Below are 26,981 nucleotides of genomic sequence, written 5' to 3'. Positions count from 1 at the left end.
TGATATGTGGCAGAGGAAAGAAAGAGAGGATTGTTTATTTATTTATACTGTCAGAGTGAGAGAGAGAGGTTAGTAGCGAGTAGCAGCATTCCACTAAACCTATAGCTACTGTTAGCTAACTGGGCTAATTACAACAACAGCAGTGCTTTGCTGCTTCGCAAACTGTTTCTTTTCATGGACCCCCCCCCCCCCCTCCAGCATCCGATACAATTTCTTCCTATCTCTTCTTGAGACTAGGACCCCTGATCTACTGTGTTAAAAAATAAGGCAAACCCTCTGTTTATTTAAGTCACCAACATTTGGAATGTTGGTTCTTACTCTCGGAGTTAGATGGCTGTGGCCTGTGGGGTAAGGGTCCATTTGGAATTGGTTCCTAATCCCAACTAGCGATCATTTTATTTAGCTGGAGGGGACCACCCCTCCTGGGACCCCCCCCCCCCCCACACACACACACACACACACACACACACACACACACACATTGGAGCAATTGTGTCGATAAATTAACAACACATTTTCTTTACTGTTTTGAGTTTTTGCCACCTTGATACATTTTCAACCCTTAAGGTCAATTAGTCAAACACAACAACAACAAACAAGCCAAAGTGTAAAAGAAATAAAGATAATAATATGTAGGCTATATACTCTTTGTCTTTATGTTTGAGCTGATGCTTGAGTCTAAATGTACATAAAACTAGTAAGTTGTTAAGTGTTACTTTGGATGAATGTTACTGGAAAGAGGGGATGAGTGTAACCATTAGTCATAGCTTGTTTATGTCGAGCACCGAGCTGGCGACATTACGTTTCTTTTGTTGTGGTACGAAGGCGCAACAAAACAATGCCATTATGGTACGTAATCTCATAAATTAAAGGTGGCCTAACCTTTATTTTTAGCCCCTCCTATATTCAGCTACTAGTTTTCAGCTACGATTTTCGTCTTGCATTAAATCAATTAATTGACAATGAATGGAGAATTTTACGTCATAGTGTCTGAGCAAATGGGCATGATCTACGATAACAGCGCCCCTCACTTCACACGGGTGTGATTTTTTTGTGCTTTTTCTGCCTTTTGTTGATAGTAGACTGACAGGAAATGGGAGAGAGATGGGGCGGGGGGGGCGACACATGCGGCAAAGGCCGCCGGGATTGGGAGTCGAACCCGCGGCATGCCGTCAGGCTGGCTCAGCAGACGGAAGTCCCTGCTTGGCACTCGGCACGGAGGGTTGGACTGGGGGCGTTCGATCAACTACAAATGATTCCCCGAGCTAGTGTGGCTCCGAGAGAGGATGGATCAACTGCGCAGAACACATTTTGCATACAGTGATGTTTGTGACAAATAGTAGTTCTTTAATCTTTTATTATCCCCAGTCAGGACGGGAACCCCGTTTGGTGTTTTAAGCATTATGTTATACTTTAGCCTTTGGAAATAAGCAGATCTACAAGAGTGCCGCGCTACGAGCTTGTACGTAGGTCTGCTGTTTTTGAAAAATCGTGAAAATGTGTTGCAAATCTTTGAATATGTATTCTTTCAGACCGAACGTTTTTAACTAGAATCTTTGAGTTGGGGGTCGGCGGCCAATTACATTTATCTTTTTGGGTCCTTGATATGAAATAATTTGAGCACCACTCACAAACATAGTTTTTTTCATAAAACTGTTAGGATTTAGAATCCGCCTCAGGTTTAAATGGGTTAAAGCCATTATTCCATGTTGGTGAAGAAGACGTCGGAGTGGAGGCTGTGTGATTTAAGTTAAATTTAACGGCACGGGAAAACCGTCGGAAAGTAGGGCTGCGCGATTATTGCCTGAAATGTTGATTATCACAATTTATTTGGATGATGTTGAGATCCGACATTATTCACCATTTTACTGATATATTTATTTGACAGGGACAATGCTCATTAATCAACACATTAGTTTTCACATCAGTTTGTAAATGAGCCAGAGTTAGCCAGAAGCTAACGTTCTTCTGTAGTCCCTGAGCAGGCTCTTATAAGTGATGATTAAACTATCCATACAAATACACATACAATACAATTCAATACAGGAACAAACCGGTACAGGGGACAGAACAGAGTGATGTGAGAAGTGACACCAGTGATAAGTAAATAGAGCTGATAATGACTCAGATTTGATTTGTTTTTAGCCACCTCTTCAGGTTGAATTTGAAGGTCACATAGTTGGAGGTTGATGATATATTTATTGCCAAACATATTCCGTTTGCATAGTTGTCAATGCTTCGCAAGGTGACACATTGTAGATCTTCCATTTTCAAAAGGGGTTTGAGCGGTGCCTAACGGCACCATTACGTAGCAATGTGTCTATGTCCCTGTGTCTGTCCATGTGTCTGTAGTGTATGTCCGAGCACAGACAGCTGCAACACGGTAACTGTCATTTCTTGACCATTTCGGACGCGGGAAGGCTCGCCAGAACCGGGCCGCCCCCCTGGGCACGTTCCTGGTGGTCTGGATGTTGCGGGGACCCCCCGGGGACCCCCACATGGTACAGTTGCACCGCTCACTTCACACAGGTGTGATATTTATACATTTGAAAACATGAAATTGGACATTCTGCATAACGGGGTACTTTCTACTTTTGGTACATTTTGATGCCAGTACTTTTTTTCCAGACTATTGCAGTATTGGTACTTTTACTTGATGTAAAACATGCTTTTTTGAGTACTTTTTCCCACCACTGCCCCTAATTAGTGATGATGGGTGCTGCTAGAGTCAGGGGTGCCCACTCTTTTTTGACATGGAGCTACTTTTATTATTTCAAAATGACCAGCTCAACAAGATCTACTCACTGAACATTATAATACCATTGCTGAAAATGAATAGTCTTACATTTAAGACAAATGCACTTGGAATGGGAAAGGGGAGAAATGGAATAGGTAGAGTATTTTTTGTATTTCATTTGTAATCTACCGACATTTGTGCGCAGCAACACTCTTGAAAACAAAGTATTGCATTATGGGTTTGAGCTGACAGGCACTTTTTTATGTCACAGTCAATCAATCAAGTCAACTTAATTCAAGTGGCACATGCCAATTTTTCTTTTTATATTTAAATTAAATATTCTTTAGGGGCATGTCATGTGATCTACCTGTACAGCCTTTGTGATCTACTGGTAGATTGCGATCTACCTTTTGGGCACCTTTGTGCAGCTAGACTAACAACTACAACAAGAAGACAGCACACAGCACCCTCCTGTATAGTCAGTGGCTTGAAGAGATCTGTGTGCTTCTGTTCTGTGTTGGACTCTATGATGTGAATCTAATCTAAGCCTCGTGCCACTACTGTTGACTGAAAACACTGTTTTCTTAGTGTGTGTGTGTGTGTGTGTGTGTGTGTGTGTGTGTGTGTGTGCGCATCAACGCTGCGTTGTGTTGCTCGTTGTGGTGTTGCTTACTAGACATTCTTCTATCCGATCTATCGGCTACTTTTTCAATGAACCCTTACAGCACTTTAGTTCACGATCGTCAACATAGCTTCACTGCCTGCAGGTTTTTTCACTAACCTAGGGGGTGCCAAGGTACACAACAAAAAACAGGGGAGACACAGTTTACCAAAGAAATATAATTTATTAATTAAACAAAAATAGTAAATGTAAGGATTAATCATGATTGAACAGATGAAGTGTGGAGATCAGTGTTGTAGTGCGTGTATGCATGAGTGAAATGTATGTGTGTGCGTGTTGTATGTATTAAAGGCGTAGTGAAACAGAAATGGTGAACATTTTATTTTGAAGTTTCAGACAGTTTCAAGTTGAAACACCGCTTTGAAGTTTCTGAACCAATCAGAGCGTCGCATCCCTTCAGGTGATGGGACGGTAGCTAGGGACGGTAGCTATGCTACACACAGTATGCATGGAGTGTGTTTGTTTACAAGTCAGATGGTCGGCCAGCTGTACCAGTTTACTCATATGTGGCTTATTTCTACCCAATAATGTTTTCAGATACATATTTTAGCGTGATGATTAAGTTTAAACCGAGTAATACACTACTTCTGTAATCAGTAGCAGCTGTGCTGGACGGATGCGCACATATGGAGAATTAAACGGGTGAGCTTCATTTTTATTGGCCTTTATCGATGTGGGCCTCGACACGTCATCATGCAGTACAATTTCATTTTCAGGAAGTAATAAAATTTAGATTTTCATGGACTTTTGCTATAAAAATACACAAATGAGAATTTGCCCATTTTTTATGTATGCCCATATGATGACCACGGATATGGTCTAAAAGTGTGGAAAACGCATGGTGGAAAAGGCAAATGAAAAAGAACAGAACTGGGGAAGCAGGCATTTATAGGGCGTCGACACCCGAGCCCAGGTGCGAGCCACTTAGGCTGATCATCATGATTAGGCTCTGCTCCCCAATCCTATTGGATAAAAAGGTTACTATACGTTACTATAGGGTAAACGGTAAACACAACATATACCTAAACCAGTGCCGTCCACTCTTCCGGTGTACCAGTGTAAATTCTTCCGCCCTCCCGTCAACACTCATCGCTCCAACGAACTGCAGCAGCCAATGAGGCATCTATTTATTTTAACCCATTCTGACCTGAGATCAGATTCATACGAGGTTTCCACTGGACACACGCTGGTCTGACGAACCCATTCTGACCTGAGATCAGATTCTAAAAATGTCAGTCGTTCTTCGATTTTTTTCAAAAATAGCAGACCTACAAGCTCGTATCGCGCCACTCGGTGGCGCGATACGAGCTTGTAGATCTGCTATTTTTCAATAGCTAAAGCACGACATGATGCCAACACCAAAATGGGTGCCCGGTCAGAATGGGTTAAGCAAGACACTTCACCCCCTAACCCCTGTGGTGGCTGGTGAGTTGATGGCACTACTCTAGCGCTACCATTTCAATCACATGTAACCTCGACTGTCTATTGTGGACATGTGGGCGACTGTGGCTCAGGAGGTAGAGCGGGTCGTCCAATGATCCCTGGGTCGGCGGTTTGAATCCCGGCTCCTCCTCCTGTCCACATGTCAAAGTGTCCTTGGGCAAGACACTGAACCCTACATTGCCTCCAATGAGTTGGTCGGTGAGAGCTCGCCACCATTGATGTGCTTCACCTCTCAATGTATGAATGAATGAACCATTGTATATAGCGCTTTGAGGACTTGGAAAAGTGCTATACATTTTCAATTCATTATTTTTAATTAATTATGTCATGGAACCTAGACTCTATTGTGGACATGTATGTAACCTAGACTCTAATACTCTATAAAGGGTATGCGCATGACATCATCATCAAACCCGGAAGTTATGCGGGAACGTCTACTAAGTGGCAAAAAACCATCTTTCTGGCATCGACAGCCCATACATCCAAACACAAAAGTCCAATATGATTGCATTAAACAACGTTAAACAATGTTAAACTCACTTTGCCACTCACCATTCACTTTATGCATGCGCATACCCTCTATTGTGGACATGTTATGAACTGGACTTGGGCGGCATACCGGTATTACCGTATCTCGCAATATCTGAAGTAAATACTGGTATTATAAAACAATGCAGCATACCGTTCAGGGTTTCTAGTACTAAGCAAGTGTGGAAAGTATGAACATTTAAAGGTATATTCAGTGATTTCCGCCAATCATGATCGAGCGGGGGCGGGCCTTGGTGTGTGTGCTGTTGGCTTGTCGCGTGTCCCCCCACTGTAGTACGTGCATGTGCACATCTTGTTACCCGGGTGGACCGGGGGGGTTTTCCAAATCACTGAATGCTCCTGGAACAACATATTTTCAGATGTGGGTCGGCGACCAAATACATATAATTTTTGGGGTCCTTGACATGAAATATTGAGAACCACTGATATAGAAACATGAGGTTTTTCAGAAAACTGTCATGATTTAGAAGACATTTGTAGAATCGTCCTCGGGTCTAAATGGGTTAAACTGGTCCAAATACAACACAATATTTATCTAACCAATAGCCTGAAAACCTCTTAACCTGTCTGTCTAGCTACTCTTAAACTGGTCCAAACTAAATAGAAATATATTTATCTATCCAATAGCCTGCATGGAAACCATGCACTCTTAACCTGTCTAGCTTCCTACTCGTCTCTCACCCTGATGATCCAAATAGTACACAGCGGTATTTATCTACCCAATAGCCTGAAAACCATTCACTCTTAACCCAGTAAGACCTGAGAACTGATTCTACAAATGTGTTCTAAATAATGACAGTTTTCTGAAAAACCTAGGTTTCTAAAAAGAAATCTGTATTTGGCTGCCGACCCCCATCTGAAAATATGTTGTTCCAGGGACCCCCCCCCCCCCACAGAAGCAAAGATTTTTGTGCCACATTTTTGCTGTATTCTTTCACAGCAAACATTTTAACTCAAATCTTTGCTTCTGTTCTGGTGGGGGGGGGGGGGGTGTCCCCTGGAACATCATATTCATATTTTCAGATAGGTGTCCGGCAGCCAAATACATATAATTCTTTTATAATTCTTTTTATGATATTGTTTGATATTAGAAACATGGAGTTTTTCAGAAAACTGTCATGATTTAGAAGACGTTTTGTAGAGACGTTTCTCAGGTTTAAATGGGTAAACCTGTCTAGCTTCCTATACTCGGCCTGGTCCAAACTAAATACAAAGATATTTATCTGTCCAAGAAGCTAGAAAACATTACATAAAAAGAAACCTCTTAACCTGTCTAGCTACTTACTCTCAGCCTTGTCCAAACTAAATACTACCCTCTTCACTCCTGTTTTGTATAAACACTACAGGCGGAGGAGGAAGGACTTGTTTGGTATCGGCGATACGTTTACACAATAGCAGATCTTCAAGCTCCCATATCTACACGATCCACAAGCTCAGATCTACAAGCTCACGTGCAATGGTGTCACATGCTTGGCCACAGTGCAACAAATGCAAAGATATGTGTTAAAAACGTTCGCTCTAAAAGAATATATATTCAAAGATGTGTGCCACATTTTCAATGTGGCACTCGGTGCCGCACTATGAGCTTGTAGATCTGCTATTTTTCAATAGCTACAGTATAATATAATGCTTAAAACACCAAAAGAAAAAATAGCAGATCTACAAGCTCATAGCTATGATTAACCCACAGAGCCTAGTGTTTCTGGAGTGGTTCCAACAGATTGTGTGGCCCTGGTTTTGCCCTAGTGGGACTGATTGAGGGTAGCTACTGGGACGTAAGTCGGGACTTGATCACCCCGGCTGGGTCGCCTGAGTGAGGGGTATGATGTTGGAGAGACCCAGAACCCTGATGACCTTGGGATACATCACTGAGGATACGTCCCAGGTGCATCTATGCAATGTTTTTTATTATAGTTATAGTATATAAGAAAACAATACAAATGACGCTAGTTTTGCTGTAGCTTGTAGATCTGCTATTTTCGGTGCGCAGCATGCTTTCACAGAAAGCAGCAAAACCAGGGCCACACTCTGGTTTTGCTGCCTGTCGCCCCAGCCTGTGTCCTCCTCACGGAGGACACGGGCTGGGCCGCTAACCCATACTGCTCACCTCCTCACGAAGGACACACGCTGGGCCGCTAACTCATACTACTAACCCGGGTGCCGTGGAGGGAGAGAGAGAGAGAGAAAGAGAGTCATCAGGGTGGGCGGGTGACGTCGCTGGTTGCCCAGGCCGCTGTCTGGAAGCTTTGTGTGGTAGAACTAGAAAGGCTTGTTGTCGTGTGTGTGTGTATGTATGTGAAAGGCTTGTGTGTGCGCGCGTCGGTTTCCATGGTGATCACCGTGGTGTTGTAGCGGTCCCTCCTATTGGTCGGAAATAGCGAGGACCAGCAGGCCTGCGTGAATCGTCACCTATGTCCATCCATCCGTGGGAGAATAAGACCAACAAGTTCACAACATGCCGCACGTGTCCAACGAACGCGCGCACACACACACACACACACACACACACACACACACACTGACCTCATGTGTTATTATCACCATGGCAGACAGGCAGAATGTTTTGGATAAGGTCCCGTTTTGCTGACTCATGTTGGCTTACACCAGATTTTGTCTCTTGTAGTGTATACTTGAGTAACCTCATGACGTCACCAGGCCTTCCACCTCGGAGGAGAGCCTGCTTTGTGTTACTAGATCGCAGTGTGATCCGGTCGGGAGCGGATGATATCGTTACGTCATGTTGTAGTCATTGTTTCGTAGTCATCAGGATGATATCGTTACGTCATGTTGTAGTCATTGTTTCGTAGTCATCAGGATGATATCGTTACGTCATGTTGTAGTTATTGTTTTGTAGTCATCAGGATGATATCGTTACGTCATGTTGTAGTCATTGTTTTGTAGTCATCAGCAGGGCTCGACAGTGCGACTAGGTACTCGCATTTGCGACAAAAAATATCACAGTGCGACTTGTAAAATAAAATTTGTAGCACAGGTGCGACTACAGGATTTGACCATTCAATCGTGATAAAGACAAGTCTCTGTCTACAGCAAGTGCACATTCTATAGTCGCGGTTCTATACCTAAATTTATATTTCTGAACGGCGGTGTCGTTCGCCAAAAAGAGAAGACCTACAAGCTAACAACGTGTCGAGGCTCAATGCGGTGTTCATTTGAAGATCTGTCCCCTTTGCTCCCACCGGCCCCTCCCCTCACTGTGTTGTTGCTCCGTGCTCTTCCCTGTCACTGCTTTCTGTCTGTCAGCAGCGGCAGTCAGAAAATAAGTCAGAGCGGGATAGCATTAGCATGATAGCACAGAGTCAGAAGGAATTGCTTGGACCCCGACACGGCGACACGTTATTTGCAAAGTCTGTTTGTAATGCTCAAAGTTCAAACGTAACTTACTTTTAACCAAACGCGGGTGAAACAGCGTGCAGCCGTGCACGCACGCGCGCACACACACACATGGAGTGGACGGATTGATGCTTATCAAAAACAACCCTTGCTTAGCGTTTGCTTACAAAAGCGTGTGCCCAGCATAAATGATAATGCGAATGACCGAACTGGCTGGATTACCGTATTAATATCAGTCAGTCAGTCAAAGCCAAGGAGAATGTTACAATACTAATTCACCATCGAGCAGCCTCTGCACTGTCTGATTGTCACACTAACATGATAGAAAACAGAAGGATAAAAACGGATAGCCTGTCTATCCATCCATGAGCAACATATTATCTATCTAGCTCTGGTCCATAGCTCTAATGTGTTGCACGTATTAGAGGTATGGAACAGAGCTACTATCGATCTATCTACAAAGTATTAGCATAAAACAAATTGATTATATAGATTATATGAAAACAAACATAACAATGATATCATGATGAATATCACTATTTTGTGATAATTGCTGAAAAGATAGTGATATAATATTTTGACATATTCTTTTCCACCCCTACCTCATATCACTTCATTAAAGAAAAATCACACCCATGTTAAGTGAGGGGCGCTCTTGTCGTCATACATCATCAGATATCATCTCATACTGGCCAATCAGAATGCCTGTTGCCTGTGATTGGTTAGCTGATTTGCTCGTTTACATATGACATACATTTTCCCTTCAATGTCAATGGCGTTTAATTTATGTCATACTTAGCAGAATTTTGACGTAATTTCTCTGTTGATTGTCAATGGCTCATTTTGAGATGTGTGGGGACAAAGGCTGTATATAGGAGGGGCTAGCGCCCCTTAAAAATACATAATGTTTCATCGTGCTCCTAAAATAATTTGTGTGCTACTAGATTTTTCAACTTAGGCGCACACGTGCTACTTGGAAAAATGCTAAGCGTCGAGCCCTGGTCATCAGGATGATATCGTTACGTCATGTTGTAGTCATTGTTTTGTAGTCATCGGGATGATATCGTTAAGTCATGTTGTAGTCATTGTTTTGTAGTCATCATGATGATATCGTTACGTCATGTTGTAGTCATTGTTTTGTAGTCATCGGGATGAAATCGTTACGTCATGTTGTAGTCATTGTTTTTTAGTCATCAGGATGATATCGTTACGTCATGTTGTAGTCATTGTTTTGTAGTCATTGGGATGATATCGTTACGTCATGTTGTAGTCTCTGGTTTGTAGTCATCAGACCGGAAAACCCTCTAAACCAGAATATCCTTTTCCTCAAACCGGAAGAATAATACCTTCCCAATAAAAGCCTTGATGCGGCTTAGTGCGAGTCATGCTTGTCATACACGCCTTCCACACCACCACAGGGAGTGCAGTGCCCGGTGTCGAGTCGGTCCCACCCACGGTTGTCCAGACAGCCACAAAAGGTCTCTGCCCGAGCTCTGGACAGGGCCCCTGCCGGCCTGCCCAGCTGGCTCCCCCAGAGTTCTAAAACGTTTGTGTTTGTGTGAGCGGTGGTGTCTCTTACCACTGCGGCTCAGTGACCTCATGTTGTAGTTTTAGTAAAAACAGAGATGTGTTTGGGTGAACGGTGAGTCTCTTATCACTGCGGCTCAGTGACCTCATGTTGTAGTTTTAGTAAAAACAGAGATGTTTGGGTGAACGGTGAGTCTCTTATCACTGCGGCTCAGTGACCTCATGTTGTAGTTTTAGTAAAAACAGAGATGTGTTTGGGTGAACGGTGAGTCTCTTATCACTGCGGCTCAGTGACCTCATGTTGTAGTTTTAGTAAAAACAGAGATGTGTTTGGGTGAACGGTGAGTCTCTTATCACTGCGGCTCACTGACGTCATGTTTTAGTTTTAGTAAAATACAGAGATGCAATACAATACTATTCAATGATTTGAAATCGATACAGTACGGTAACTATTTAATATACATTGACATTATTTTAAATTAATTCATTATTTTTTAAATTTTCTTCTAAAAATTGCTAAATATCACGGACAAAAATGTAGTATTGATACAATCGATTAATTGCATAGCAAAACAATTTGATACCGATTACTTCCATTGCAAAACGATACGATACATAGTTAATGTTGCTGTTTTCATTTCTATACACTTCGATTCTTGAAATAAAGTTTCGATGTAGTTACTATATCGTTACACCCCTAGTATACTGTACAGTATACACCCAGAAGTGACTGACAGTGAGGCGCTGGGGGCGTGTTCTCTCCTCCGCTTCAAAAGTGCCCATACCCGAGGCGGGGTTGGCGAAAGGGCCTTTCTGTGTGGAGTTTGCATGTTCTCCCCGTGTCCCCTAGGGTAGGTACCCTCACATGTTCTCCCAGTGTCCCCTAGGGTAGGTACCCTCACATGTTCTCCCCGTGTCCCCTAGGGTAGGTACCCTCACATGTTCTCCCAGTGTCCCCTAGGGTAGGTACCCTCACATGTTCTCCCTGTGTCCCCTATGGTAGGTACCCTCACATGTTCTCCCCGTGTCCCCTAGTGTAGGTACCCTCACATGTTCTCCCCGTGTCCCCTAGGGTAGGTACTCTCACATGTTCTCCCCGTGTCCCCTAGTGTAGGTACCCTCACATGTTCTCCCCGTGTCCCCTAGGGTAGGTACCCTCACATGTTTTCCCCGTGTCCCCTAGGGTAGGTACCCGCACAAAAAACATGCGGTAATCATGGTGTCTAAACTGCCTCCGCCCTGGCCAGCCGGGGCGCCTGATGGAGGGGAAAGGAACTGGTCGGAATAACGTGTGCCTTCCACGCGCTACGTCCGGCCAGGGGAACTCTCCCCTGTCAGGTCAAAAGAAGCAGCTTGGACTCCTCATGCATAGAAGGAAGCATGAGGTCAGTCCTCTGCCCCCCCCCCCCCAGGTTGGCAGAGGAAGTGTAGCGGCCAGGATTAGATAATTTCACTGGGTGAAAAAATTAGTTGCAAAATCGTGAATTAGAAATGAAAAGTGACTGACAGTGAGTGGTCGTTTCACTTTTCAGATTTTCCTGAACTAATTGTGATCAGGTGGTTAGGCGATACTGGTGACAGGCGTTTGATACTGCATGCTTTGTCTGTAAAGCCAAAAGCTACACTTAATCTGATATATTACACCAGGCCCCGGTCAATTAAATTGGGCTAACACTTTCCCTCCCATTAATGAGTTTCCCGAGTTAACCCAAACATTTGTATGGGTCACGACTCGGGTAAAAAAATCCCACTTTCTTTTCCTACATTACAGATAAATAAAAGATGCTCTACAGCCGGGCGCCGGTCTAGTTGACTTCTTGAGGGCAAGATGGCCTGAGGTCTGCATAAGGTTCATGTTGTCGTCGTCGTGGACCGTGCTGCTTATTTCTCTCGCTGCGTCTGGCAAGAACGCTAGCAGTGCTGTAGGCCCAATCATGAAGTGACGATGAAAGCTGTGCGCGTGCTCACGCGTGTATTCATTTATATTTTGATGTCGTGTCATAAGACCCATCCATCCTTTACGGGATTAAAAGACAAAAATAAATAAGTAAATAACTGAACAAATCAATTAATCTATAAAATCAATACATTCGATTAAATCAGTATATCAATATATCACATGGCACTGCATGGTGAACGCAGCACACACACATGCAAATATTTGGTTAACAAACATCCCCCAAAGTAACATAAATCACACATGTTTTCCATGACCCCTTTGACCCATGCTTTGCTTCCTCTAAAATCTAAAAAGTGTGAATGTCCCGTTCCGAAAACATCCATGCCAGTCTCTCTGCTCGAGCACGGAGTTGAGTGAGGTCACTGTCTTGTGATCGGAGGGCCTATGTGATACTTCAGGGGTGGGTGTGTGTGTGTGTGTGTGTGTGTGCGCGCGCGCGCGCGCACACGCTTAGATCTTTCAATGGAAAATTCCACAGAAGCTGACAGGACTGCCCTAAGGGGTAGCACACACACACACACACACACACACACACATACACACACACACACACACACACACACACACACACACTCACTCACACACATGCACACGCACACCACACTGTTTCCTGGTCAGTGCTATCAGCCTCTCCGAGAGTCCTGATCATACAGACACACTGCAGACCACACAGACAGACAGACAGAGCCTTATTTGGTGTGTTGGGTATGCAGAGTCACCTCCACCGATTGGTTAGTGGATTCGAATGTCATACATGCATTGAAAGCGTGAGACGTTTTATTGTGACGTTTGAGACATTCAGTATTGGCTGCATTCTGTGTGTTGATCACAGACGACGTGCGTTTTAGTAAAATGGATGTGTTTGGGTGAGCGGTGAGTCTCTTATCACCGCGGCTCAGGGACCTCATGTTGTAGTTTTAGTAAAAACAGAGAGATGTGTTTGGGTGAGCGGTGAGTCTCTTATCACTGTGTCTCAGTGAAGTCATGTTGTAGTTTTAGTAAAAACAGAGATGTGCTTGGGTGAGCGGTGAGTCTCTTATGACTGTCTCAGTGAAGTCATGTTGTAGTTTTAGTAAAAACAGAGATGTGCTTGGGTGAGCGGTGAGTCTCTTACCACCGCGGCTCAGTGACATGTTGCAGTTTTAGTAAAAACAACGGTGAGTCTCTTATCACTGCGGCTCAGTGACATGTTGCAGTTTTAGTAAAAACAGCGGTGAGTCTCTTATCACTGCGGCTCAGTGACATCATGTTGTAGTTTTAGTAAAAACGGATGTGTTTGGGTGAGCGGTGAGTCTCTTATCACCGCGGCTCAGTGACCTCATGTTGTAGTTTTAGTAAAAACAGAGATGTGTTTGGGTGAGCGGTGAGTCTCTTATGACTGTGTCTCAGTGAAGTCATGTTGTAGTTTTAGTAAAAACAGAGATGTGCTTGGGTGAGCGGTGAGTCTCTTACCACCGCGGCTCAGTGACGTCATGTTGTAGTTTTCGTCAAAACAGAGATGTGTTTGGGTGAGCTATGACGCCGGTGAGTCTCTTATCACTGCGGCTCAGTGACGTCATGTTGTAGTTTTAGTAAAAACAGCGGTGAGTCTCTTATCACTGCGGCTCAGTGACGTCATGTTGTAGTTTTAGTAAAAACAGCGGTGAGTCTCTTATCACTGCAGCTCAGTGACGTCATGTTGTAGTTTTAGTAAAAACAGTGGTGAGTCTCTTATCACTGCAGCTCAGTGACGTCATGTTGTAGTTTTAGTAAAAACAGCGGTGAGTCTCTTATCACTGCAGCTCAGTGACGTCATGTTGTAGTTTTAGTAAAAACAGCGGTGAGTCTCTTATCACTGCAGCTCAGTGACGTCATGTTGTAGTTTTAGTAAAAACAGCGGTGAGTCTCTTATCACTGCGGCTCAGTGACGTCATGTATTTTTCGGTGGTCACCTTATCACCTAAAACTAGAATATGAGTAGGCCTTTAGCCCATTTAGGACGATAACGTATATGTGGCACCACTTTTGTAACCAATTATTTTAAATGTAGCTGTTGGAAAAATAGCAGATCTACCGTGCTATGAGCTTGTAGATCTGCTTTTTTTGTAAAATCGTGAAAACGTGTGCAAATCTTTGAATATGTATTCTTTCCCAACGAACGTTTATAACTCATATCTTTTCTTCTGGGAGGGGGTCCCTGGAACAACATATTTTCAGATGGGGGTGGGGGCCAAATACAATATATTTGGGGTCCTTTTAGTTTGAGAACCACGGACATAAGGTTTTTCAGAAAACTGTCATGATTTGCAAGACATTTTGTAGAATCTGGTTAGTCGACCATATTGACACTGGGTCCCGTCATGCCCTCACAACATCATGCCAGCACAACGTCCTGCCTGTGGTGGCTTCTTATCGGTTCTCTCAACACCCTGGCACGCACCTGGCACAGGGTTTTATGACCTTGGCTGGCACACACACACACACACACACACACACACACACACACACACACACACACACACACACTCTCTGTGCCACTGTGGTTCCACTGTGATTTCCGTGTTTTGAAACTATTTGCATGGCAGGAGGACTGCATGTTCTCAGAGTAAGGAGGATACGCGGTGCGCTGTGGCAGAGTGACCGGGTGGACGGCCGTAGTTTACAAATTTAGCCATTCATCAGACACTCTCAATCCAGAGCCACTTACAGTAAGCAAGAACAACACATGGTTATACATCAAATACATAGAAATAGTCATCTAGGGTCATTTAAACACGCTAAGAACCATCTGAACCAACAGTAGGATATTTGTACAGTGAAGGCTATGAGTATATAGTATATATACACCAGTGGGTGTACCAAATGTTGACCAAAATAACAATTCTTCTATATTCTCTTATTGTGTAGACTTCAGTGATGCAGATATTTAACTAATTATAATAATTTAACTTTTGCTCTTGAGAGTTAAAGATCAATAAGCCAAGGGTCCATTTGGTTACCAACTCTCCATCATTGGGGACCATCTAGAGCCCCTCAAGGACCACTGGTGGTCCCCAGACCACTGGTTGAAAACCACTGGTATAGAGCATGGGTTTTCAACAGGTGGTCCGTGGACCACTGGTGGTCCGTGAAGGTATTGCATGTGGTCCCTGGCCATGCATTTAGTATGTTTTTTATCGACCACTAATTGGGAAACGAACTAGTTCATTAAGTGACCTGGTGATGTATGATGACATCAATGTCAGTTACTGGGAAGTCGGATGTCAATGAATTTCACGGGAAAGTGAACCGGATTGACTGGTTGAGTCTATTAGGAAATGTCAAATGTGCCCATAATATAATCATGCAATCGCATGTGTCTGCTATCTATGAGTTTAATATGCAAGGTTAAGAGAACAGAGTAAGGGCAACCATGGGAAAGGAATAGCTCCGGACGACTAGCATATGCCAGTTAAATTACTGACTGTTAAGGCCTAAGGGCTTGATTTAAATTTATATTAATTTTAATATCCCCTCACCCAACTCAACAGTGGTTGATTCTTAGTCAGGGTGGTGGTCCCCAGGTTGATTATTAGTCAGTGTGGTGGTCCCTGGTTCATAATCAGTTGAAAACCCCTGGTATAGAGAGTCGCCCCTCCCAGGGCCCAGGGGAAAAAAGGCCGAACAAAGAATTCGTTTTTCCATAATTATTTGTTTGGTCCAAAATTGTCCAATATTGTGTTTATTGTCATGATTTGTCACGACTCGAGTTGGCTTTGTCCGCGGCATAACCGTTCCTTTCAACGAAATTGGTCAATCGGTGCGTGTGTGTGTGTGTGTGTGTGTGTGTGTGTGCGGTCCATTGTGGAAGGCAGTGAATACATCAACAGAACTGGATCAGATCCAGTTCTAATAATAGACGTCAGGAACTGAAAATAGACACACACACACACACACACACACACACACACACACACACACACACACACGGATGTACAAGCTACATCCGCTATCTTTGAATAGCCAACGCTAAAGCCAAAACAACACAAATGCTCTCCTGGTTTAATTTGTTTTTGTATCAACCATTTGTAACCCAAAGCCTAAAGAATGAGTAAAATTGCACATCAGTCAGTCAGTCTCACGCCCTCACAATAGCCGATCTACAAACTGGTGAGCTTGTAGATCGCCTATTTTTGTCTCCACCAGGCCGAAGGCATGGGGAGAGAGTATGTTTTGCCCTCCGTGCATGCGTCCGTCTGTTACCAGCTAATCTCCGGTACCGATAGGACTTTTCTGTTTGGATGTATGGGCTGTCAATCAGATATAGGACTTTTCTGTGTGGATGTATGGGCTGTCAATCAGATATAGGACTTTTCTGTCTGGATGTATGGGCTGTCAATCAGATATAGGACTTTTCTGTATGGATGTATGGGCTGTCAATCAGATAGGACTTTTCTGTTTGGATGTATGGGCTGTCAATCAGATATAGGACTTTTCTGTCTGGATGTATGGGCTGTCAATCAGATATAGGACTTTTCTGTATGGATGTATGGGCTGTCAATCAGATAGGACTTTTCTGTTTGGATGTATGGGCTGTCAATCAGATAGGACTTTTCTGTTTGGATGTATGGGCTGTCAATCAGATATAGGACTTTTCTGTTTGGATGTATGGGGCTGTCAATCAGATAGGACTTTTCTGTTTGGATGTATGGGCTGTCAATCAGATAGGACTTTTCTGTTTGGATGTATGGGGCTGTCAATCAGATAGGACTTTTCTGTATGGATGTATGGGCTGTCAATCAGATAGGACTTTTCTGTTTGGATGTATGGGCTGTCAATCAGATAGGACTTTTCTGTTTGGATGTATGGGCTGTCAATCAGATAGGACTTTTCTGTTTGGATGTATGGGCTGTCAATCAGATATAGGACTTTTCTGTATGGATGTATGGGGCTGTCAATCAGATATAGGACTTTTCTGTATGGATGTATGGGCTGTCAATCAGATAGGACTTTTCTGTTTGGATGTATGGGGCTGTCAATCAGATAGGACTTTTCTGTTTGGATGTATGGGGCTGTCAATCAGATAGCACTTTTTTGTTTGGATGTATGGGGCTGTCAATCAGATAGGACTTTTCTGTTTGGATGTATGGGGCTGTCAATCAGATAGGACTTTTCTGTTTGGATGTATGGGCTGTCAATCAGATAGGACTTTTCTGTTTGGATGTATGGGGCTGTCAATCAGATAGGACTTTTCTGTTTGGATGTATGGACTGTCAATGGCAAAGAAACTGCGGCTAGTTGCCAGAAGATGGACCATATCATGCCGTGTGCATGTGGTCTATTCGGTTCCTGAGTTGGTTTTGCTGCAGACCACACTCTCACATCGCATGTCTTGCAAGGACAAGTAAAGTAATGTCCATTTCTCAAATTCTACTATACTTCTGGCCTGGGGACATCTGGCTAGTTAGTACTGCAAGTGCGTACACAGTGCACGCACGCATGTTGCAAATGCAGTGATGCTAAACGCACGCACAGTCACTCATAAACACACACACACACACACACACACACACACACACACACACTGCACTCTCAGATTTTGCTCATTCAATTCACGCTCTTGTTAATTAAATTTGCCCTCTTGTGGCAAAGAAAACATGACCAAATAATTTATGGGGGACTAAGGAGCCCTTTTCTATGGCAGCGCTTAGTGCTGCCAACGAATATTCTATATCCGAATATATTTTCGAATCAAAAAAATCAATGAATAACCGAATATATAAAATTAAGGTTTGAATTAAACATTATAATAAAAAATATTTTTTTGTTATTATTATTATTATTAGTTTTCGCGAGACGGTGCCATGGGTAAGCGACGCGTTGTGACTTGTGAGCTTGTAGATTAGTTATATTTGCCACGCGACACGCCGACACATACATACATTAAAGAATAAATCAGCTGCCTCGTACTCTTCCTAAACGCAGACTACGCAGTGCAGCCTGCGTAGTGAGCACAGGGCGGGCGGGGCCACGGGAGCCTTTTACGTTCTTTGCGCAGTGGGTGTACGCTGCTCAGAAGGGTGAAATCTTCCGTCAACAGCGTATCTAGTGATCAGAATCTGGGACACAGGGACAGGCTTTGCTTCGGTGTTGTTTCGGACAGACGGAAGAGTATATTTTTAGACAACACACAGATCTATCACTCATCAATCTTCAAACATGAAGCGACTTTATCCTTCAGGAAATTATAAAAAGATAAATAAAATGCGTAAGGATGAAATGTGGTGCCGGGTCCGGCAGCAGCAGCAATGCACTGTTCTGTTCTGTGAATTAATACTGCCTCCGTGCCTCATTTTGATAAGGCTGTGTGGTAGGATTGCTCATTTAAGAAAAATGTCTGTGAACTTTTACTGGAGAAGGGAGAACGCATGCGTTGTGTTCCAACTCGGTTTTCAGCAGCACCAATGCGCGGAGAGAGAGAGAGTTGCGCCAGCAATGCGATCTTAAATGTTATGTCTCAGGTTGTATTGGTGTAAATATAATTATTAATAAATCCGAATGGCTCAAATTGAAATCCGAAATCCGAATGGGTCGAATTGCTCGAATCCACATGGGTTTTTAAAACGGATATCCGAATGTAATTTTTGGACAATTCCGGCAGCACTAGCAGCTCTTCTCAAAGTGGTAGGGATGTACGATTATGAAATTATGACCGATCTCCGATTATTTGCAGGGTCATATCTGCCGATACCGATTATGATATTATACAGCGGACCACAATGGAAACAAGCCTAGGGGCTTGGCCCAAAAGCCTGTTAATAAAGTATTCAATCAATAAATAATCTATACTCTTTTCCAAGTGTTTGTTTTCACAACTGAATGACTGACAATACACAGTTTATTTTACTTACATTTTTGATAAATATTTGATTTGGCTTTTGTTCTAGACTAGACACGTTTGATTTATATTGAACTTTGTCGCTTTGTATATCCGTTCGTTGACGTAATTCATGTCATTGCATGACTTCCATTGACAATGAATGGTAGACTGCGCCTTTGTATCTTCATGTCGCTGGCTTCCACTCGCTCCAGAGGGACACTACATTTGTAGGGCGGCTGTGGCTCAGGCGGTTCGAGTCCCGGCTCCTCCTGTCCACATGTCAAAGTGTCCTTGGGCAAGACACTGAACCCTACATTGCCTCCAATGAGTCGGTCGGTGTGAGCTCGCCACCGCCTGTGTGTGAATGTGGGAAGTGAGGACGCTGGTGTCGACTGTTCGCCGCTTCACCTCCCAATGTATGAATGAATGAACCATTGAAAAGCGCTTTGAGCACATGGAAAAGCGCTATAAAAATGCAATTCATTATATTTCCACACTCGCTCCAGAGGGCCACATTGTATATTACTGTCGTAGCAAATATAGCCGATCTACAAGCTCAATTGTCCCTCATCATCAAACCCCGTACACTCAAGACACGCTCCATAGTCCATACTGTATATGGCCAGTACAGAATTCATTCCATATGTTGATCTGACGCCACATGCCAAAGCGCCAAGCGCTCGCCCAGCAGTCTGCCGTCTCTGTGGCGACCTCGGCCAATAAAGATGCTACAGATCCATCCGTAGACTACCATGTCTTTAACTTCTCTCTCTCTCTCTCGCTCTTCCCCCCTCCTCCTCCCCCCACTAGGTGGCGATAAAGATCGTCGATAAGACTCAGCTGGACGATGAGAACTTGAAGAAGATCTTCAGAGAGGTTCAGATCATGAAGATGTTGAGACACCCTCACATCATCCGGCTGTACCAGGTACGCACGCACGCACGCACCCACCCACCCATGCACGCACGCACGCCAGTGTTTCACTCATATATGCATTTGGCTTCAAAGGGACACATGATTTATCAACTTTATTTTAATAGTTTGTTAATTTCCCTGCTTTGTTTAATTGTGCAGTATAATTATAATAATATAATATATAATTGACATGTTTTTGTTAAATACAGTGTTAGAGTGCTAATAGCTGTATATTGTGATAATGGTGATCGTTGCCATAGAACAGAAGGCGTTTTAGTTCAGGTCGGGATACCAGTTTTATCCAATCAAGAGAGAGAACTGACACAGGAAACATGATAAACATGTGACAAAAGCCAAATTCCAATACCCAAAATCTCGGCCACTCGCTCACTCCCACTCGGTCACTCGGGGTCATTCCAGCGTGACCCGGAAATGGTTAACGTTCCAATTGTTAAAGTGCTCCATCGAGGAGGAGAGTGGAGTCGAGTGGAGGAGCCGAGTGGGCTCTCCGAGACCGCATAGAGCGAGTGTACATCAGGTGCAGGCTCGGTGGGGTATTTTGTCTCCTCGCAGCGGATTTCCGCATCACATGTACATGTTTTTCTCTTTCTCCATTGACATAAGTCCGCCTCCTCCACATGTGGCACAGAAAACACTGCTTGAAACCCGATACTATGCACCCCCCCCCCCATCCACTAGCTGCCGGCTGGCTGAGTCGCTGACCCAACACACACATGCACGCACTGTGCGTGCGTGCACACACACTAAAAAGCTTTGCTGTTTGTTAGGGATGCTCCGATCAATCGGTGGCCGATCGATCGTGGCCGATCGGATCGGCCGTGCAAAATCCACCGATCCGCGAAACCGATCTCCAAAGCAAAAATCTGCGCCGTTTACATCCAAAAATAATGTGTCACTTTCTCGGTTCTGCACCGCTTAATGGAGAAGTGTAGCACTGGCAGCGCAACGAATCCCCCCCCCCCCCCCACACACCCCAGGGAGGGAGGGGGGGGAGAGAGAGAGAAAAGAGAGAGAGAGAGCGAGAAAGAGCACGCACATCTTCACCCCAGCGAGGGAGGGAGACGGAGAAAAAGGGAGAGAGCTCCTCAGGCTCAGCTCCAGTCCAGTCGTTACCTTTTTTCTCATTGACCAGCAGCAAAGGGAGCTAACTATAATCCAAATTGTTAGACAAGTAGTGTGCCCTTAACCTGACGCTGCCAGATGAGGGCGGTATTGGGTAACCATGTTCCCCAACACAGCACTCATCTGGGATCTCTCAGGCAGTTGAGCTGACAAAAATCCGTTCCGTACCGGACCAATCAGCGTGAGCTAAGGGCGGGATATGTGCGAAACCGGATGTGAAACTATATAGACACGTCAATATGATTGGTTGTGTTTGCACGCCCACACAGTGATAGACAGACGGTCCCATCCAATCATCTACCAAGTATCTTGAAAAAAAGGAACAGCCCCGTCATCGAATTAGCTTCTGCGATCCCAGATCCCAATAAGCTGTGAAACAAATTTGTGTAGCAAGCTTCTTGGATCTGGCAGCGTCAGGTTAGTGTGCCCTGGCCCCTGATACAACTTTCTTAGAAATGTGCATGTTGCCTGCAGTGGCAGTGAGTTTCTGTAGCAGCGTTAGTTTTCGGGAGGGGGGGGCAGTCGGTTTGGGGGGGTTCCCGACGGCTGCGCGTCGCTTCCTCCTCTGACAGAGGGGAGGCGAGTAAGCGACGCCGTCAGAAGCCCCCTTGCTCAGGAAGGCCCCCTCACTCAAACACACAACGTGTGTTTTTACGACAACATACAGCCTATGTACCAGGAATATAAACACAGGACCGTGGCGCAAAACTTCATATTTACCCTGCTCTAATGCAACAAAAGTGTGTTCTTACATCCTCCATTTCACGATTTCAGCACTCGTGAGTAAATTAATTTAATTGCTATTATGAAAGATTTCAGTGACGTTGCACCCACAGGATCTGAATAGCTTTTTTCAGGAAGGTATGATATGCGTGGTCCATCAATCAGCTGTTTGGCTGTTGAATACAGTAGGGCGTAGGCTATAAGAAAATGCATGAAACGGCATCGTTTCTTCCCCATCTCATCATTGCCATGCATGTTTCATACATTTTATTGTATACAATACATTTTTGTATTTGGAATCGGCCGATCTTTAAAAAAAAGATCGGTGATCGGGATCGGCCCCCAAAAACGTGATCGGAGCATCCCTACTGTTTGTTGAAGAGACACATTTTCGCTGAATGAATAGAGCTTTAGAATGATAAAGTAGCCTATCTAGCCTACATATGTGAAAGTGAAAGGACCACAACAAGCCACTGGCTTTATTGCGTTGTGTGATATAAGCATAATAAAAGTAGGATATATAAATTAGGCCGGCTATATTTTGCGCACCTCAAAAGCTGTAGTTAGTTTATCTCTGTGCATGCCTGAATACACAGACTGCTATGAATGACGGTGACAAAAATGTATTTATTTATATGTGGACTGAACTGAATATGTAAGTCAGAGAGACTATACCTAATTCCTGTTATAGTGTCCGTTATTTGCAAAGACTGTCGGAGGAGGACTGACTGTCGGAGGAGGGGGGGTGATTTATACGTGTGCGCATCCTGGCGCTTAACTATTTCAAGAATAAATAGCCCTGCCTTGCACATGTTACCAATACATACACATTGGCCTCGGTTACATGCACAAAATGATGAATTGTCTATTCTGTAGGCTGTACGGCTCTGTTCGGAGTTCCAGTGATCCAGCTGTGTGACACTGTATTGTTCCACCACTTTTGCTTTGGCAATGCAAACGTATGTTTTCCCATGCCAATAAAGCCCTTTGAATTGAATTGAATTGATACACGTCATTAGTGATCGTGGAATGTGCCGTCGCTTTGAAATGACAGTGTAGTACATGGGGTGCAACGGTTCAGTTAGACCTCGGTTCGGTTCGAACCTCGGTATGGGGGCCTCGGTTTCGGTACAGTAAAAAAAATTACACCCGTGTGAAGTGACCCCCAGGAACGCGCCCAGGGGGCCGGGCCGGTTCCGGCGAGCCGCCCCGTGTCCGAAACGGTTGAGAAATTACAGAGTTACTGTGTGCCGGTCCCTCTACTGTACCCTCTACTGTACTGTACTGTACTGTACTGTCACTGTACTGGCACACACGAAATCATCATATATACAGTTAATAATGTGAGTGTGTGTGTTAGGTTGCGCACAGGTGGTGAAAAACAACCATGCTGTTTTCATGTTCATACCCAGCCAGCCAGCCAGGCAGTGGCTTGCACCACTCAAAAAAGTTTATTTATAGCATTTTCTTTTCTTCTTTCTTTTTTTTAGCATATATTATTTTATTAGGCATTTCTGCCTTTTCATTATTTTAAAGGGGGAAAAAAACCTTATATTGCCATTTTAATGTGCCTCATCATTATTTTCAAGGGGAAAAAGAATGCACCTATGCGCTCACACGGGGCAGTAAGCACATGAGGAGAGGAGAGTGGTGGAGGGGAGGATTCACACAGTGAATGCGTCGTGTACTCGTGTCGCACAGAAAAATACAAAAGTTTACAAGTCTACATGAGGATTTAAGGATATTATGCTTATATTATTAGAAGAAGGGCTTCTATCTACAGTCATGGATTGGACATTTTGTTGGGACTAGGGATGTCAGGGGTTAACCGGTTAACCGGTTAGCCGACCGTTAAGAAACATCCGGATATTTTTATCAGCTTTAACGGTTAATTTGCATAATAATAAATGCGTGTTCTGATCTTAAATCCCTTTATTTTAGATCGTTTTTAGTAATAGTACAACATAAACATTACAGAGACTGTAGTTGTCACTGTACAATACTTTAAAACAGTTGTCATGTTGCACACATGCCTAAAATTGCTATTTGCGCCGCCCAGCTTGTCGCACGCCAGGCTGCATGAACAGCGCTCGGGCTCTGTTTTCTGCCCCCTCAATGTCCCCGTTCTCTGTTGTACTTCAATGGCTAGTTGGTTACAAGTTACAACGGTAGCTTTGCGGTAGTCAAAATGTAAGCGAGTGACAGCGAGACGAGATGAACACATGTCGACCGTATCAATGCAGAGACCTACATTATTAAATCCATTATTGGCCATTTGGCCTGGAGGGAGAACGTTTACAGCCGCCGCTGCCGCTTCCTCCTCCTTCTCCTCCTATCCGTCTCCACACTGGCACGGCTTACGGCTATCAAAAGTTAGCCATGTGCTATCGATGTTTGAGGGTTTTCTCGTCAGCGAAAAGTCAACAAACGGAACACGGTGACATGCATGCTGATCTTCCTTAATAATAAAAAAAAAGGCTTAGCCCATGCGTCCAGTGGCTTTATAGGTATAGGTTGCTCGGATCTGGACTGGATTTATTTATGTTTTGTTGGACTAGAACCGGCGGACCTCTGTACTGTAGACGCGCAGATGCATGCATCATGCAGATGCGATGCGTTGTTTATTGATGATTAAGCCAGAAGCCTACAACAATTTATTTATATTGTTAAATGTTGCTTTTTTGTTTGTCTTTTATAAAAGGAGCATAAATAAATGTATGCCATTCGTCTACCAACTTTAATTATGTAGCCTGCTATACATGCATATTACATTTGGGGTAGCCTATTAAAAAAATAAAAAAATCAACCACTATCCGTTAAAGAACCGGTTAATCCTAACGGGTAACCGGTTGGGAAACTATCCGTTACTGACATCCCTAGTTGGGACTTTTCTGACGGAATTAATGTCCTGCTGCCGGTTGTTTTTGCTCTCACTCTCCCTCTTAATTAGCACTCAAACAGCGAGTGCAGATGCAGAATCAGATCTGAACAAATTTACAAAGACCGTGCTTAGAAGCCTGTTGGCGCGAGGTTACTCCGCTGTGTGTGTCTCTGTGTATGACGATCAATAAATATTCCAAGAACAACGTTTAAAGACGAGGGCTGGAGTGGATTCTCCTCATCATGCCGTCTCTCTGTGTGTGTGTGTAGGTGTAGGGGGTGGGCCGACAGAGTGCTACACTTCTGTGACCGAAAGAGTGCTAGACTTCTTAGTAGGATGGTGTGTGACCGATAGAGTGCTAGACTTCTAAGTAGGCCGGTGTGTGACCGAGAAATACATTCTTCGCAGCTGTAAGAAATTAATTAATGCAAACCGAAATAGCGCGGTTCATTTGAGCGCATTGAACCGTGTATGCTGTACCGAACGGTTCGGTTTTAAACCGAAAACCGTTGCACCCCTAGTACATTCCGATTCTAGAGGAAAATTCGACCACCACTCTGTCCTCGCATCGAATCCTCTCCTCCTCCTCTCCTCCTCGCTGGGGGCGGAGCCGAGGAGCGAGTGGAGGACGCGAGGAGAGTGAGCGAGTGTGAAAGTTGCGGTATTGGAATTTGGCTATAGAGAACTGACACAGGAAACATGATAAACATGTGACATAGAGAACTGACACAGGAAACATGATAAACATGTGACATAGAGAACTGACACAGGAAACATGATAAACATGTGACATGGAGAACTGACACAGGAAACATGATAAACATGTGACATAGAGAACTGACACAGGAAACATGATAAACATGTGACATAGAGAACTGACACAGGAAACATGATAAACATGTGACATAGAGAACTGACACAGGAAACATGATAAACATGCGACATAGAGAACTGACACAGGAAACATGATAAACATGTGACATTGGAAGTGATTTCATATAATGGGTGTGTGTGTGGCGTGTGTGTGTGTGTGTGTGTGTGTGCGCTGTGCGTGTGTCTCTAGGTGATGGAGACGGAGAGAATGATCTACCTGGTGACAGAGTACGCCAGTGGAGGAGAGATATTCGGTAAGACCATCGTAGACCTCCTTTCATCTCTGTTCCATGTCGTACGCTTTGGTTTTGTCTGAAACCAACCAATAATGCCCTCCAGAAATACGCGAGCAAACATCACGGTTTGACATTGTTTTTTAGGCACTTTTGAGGACAAGTACATTTCCCTTCAAGTACATTTCCCATTCACTTGTCCTAAGGACAAGTACATTTCCCTTCAAGTACATTTCCCATTCACTTGTCCTAAGGACAAGTACATTTCCCATTCACTTGTCTTGTCACTAGCCTGATGTTATGCTTCAGCTATTGAAAAATAGCAGATCTAGCTATTTTTGAAAAATCGAAGAACGACTGACAGCTTTTTCAGAAAACTGTCAGGATGTAGAATTTTTTTTAAAGTCTGATCTCAGGTCAAAATCAGTCCATCAATCGTCATGCATACTTTCTCAGTAGACCTGGGACGTCTATTTGCTGAATTGTGCATAGAAATTGTGCATAAAACTGTTCTCTAGGCGAGAGGCGATTACATGATTTATTTCCCCCCCACTGTGTGACTAATAAACAAAGTGCTTTCTAATGATCCATAAATTACAAAAACAAGCAAAATCTTTTGAGATGATCTTTGACATTTGTGATCGATTCATTATTTCAATTAATCCTATGAACCGTTTTTATTTTACGCCTGTGTGTGTGTGTGTGTGTGTGTGTGTGTGTGTGTGTGGTGTGTGGTGTGTGTGTGTGCGTGCGCGCGTCGCAGACCACCTGGTGGCTCATGGGCGCATGGCGGAGAAGGACGCCAGGAGGAAGTTCAAGCAGATCGTGGCGGCGGTTCATTTCTGCCACTGTCGGAACATCGTCCACCGAGACCTGAAGGCCGAGAACCTCCTGCTGGACCACAACCTCAACATCAAGATCGCAGGTGTGTGTGCACGTGTGTGTGTGTGTGTGTGTGTGTGTGTGTGTGTGTGTGTGTGTGTGTGTGTGTGTGTGTGTGTGTGTGTGCGCGGTAAATTAGAGACGGCCCGCCGTTTAGCGACGACACAATGAGTTACTCAGAGACTGATTTTTTCCCCCGCGGGATAATGAAGGTATCTATCTAGTAGTGTCGTCTATGGGAAGG

The 26,981-nt window shown here is 44.0% G+C and overlaps 1 protein-coding gene across 1 annotated transcript in view; it reads left to right on the top strand.

Annotated features, from left to right (window-relative positions):
* The window catches only part of sik3 (SIK family kinase 3), an 88,851-nt gene that overhangs the window by 12,201 nt on the left and 49,669 nt on the right, over nucleotides 1-26,981 (top strand). The window contains 3 exon segments of the mRNA XM_083773752.1: nucleotides 19,898-20,014; nucleotides 25,813-25,876; nucleotides 26,619-26,780. Coding sequence (XP_083629878.1) covers nucleotides 19,898-20,014; nucleotides 25,813-25,876; nucleotides 26,619-26,780 — 343 coding nt within the window.

Source organism: Protomyctophum parallelum (genome assembly GCF_964188405.1).
Source record: "Protomyctophum parallelum genome assembly, chromosome: 9".
In the NCBI taxonomy this organism is placed as follows: Eukaryota; Metazoa; Chordata; class Actinopteri; order Myctophiformes; family Myctophidae; genus Protomyctophum; species Protomyctophum parallelum.
Note: the sequence above shows the minus strand (reverse complement) of the source record. Positions and strands in the feature narration are given on the sequence as shown.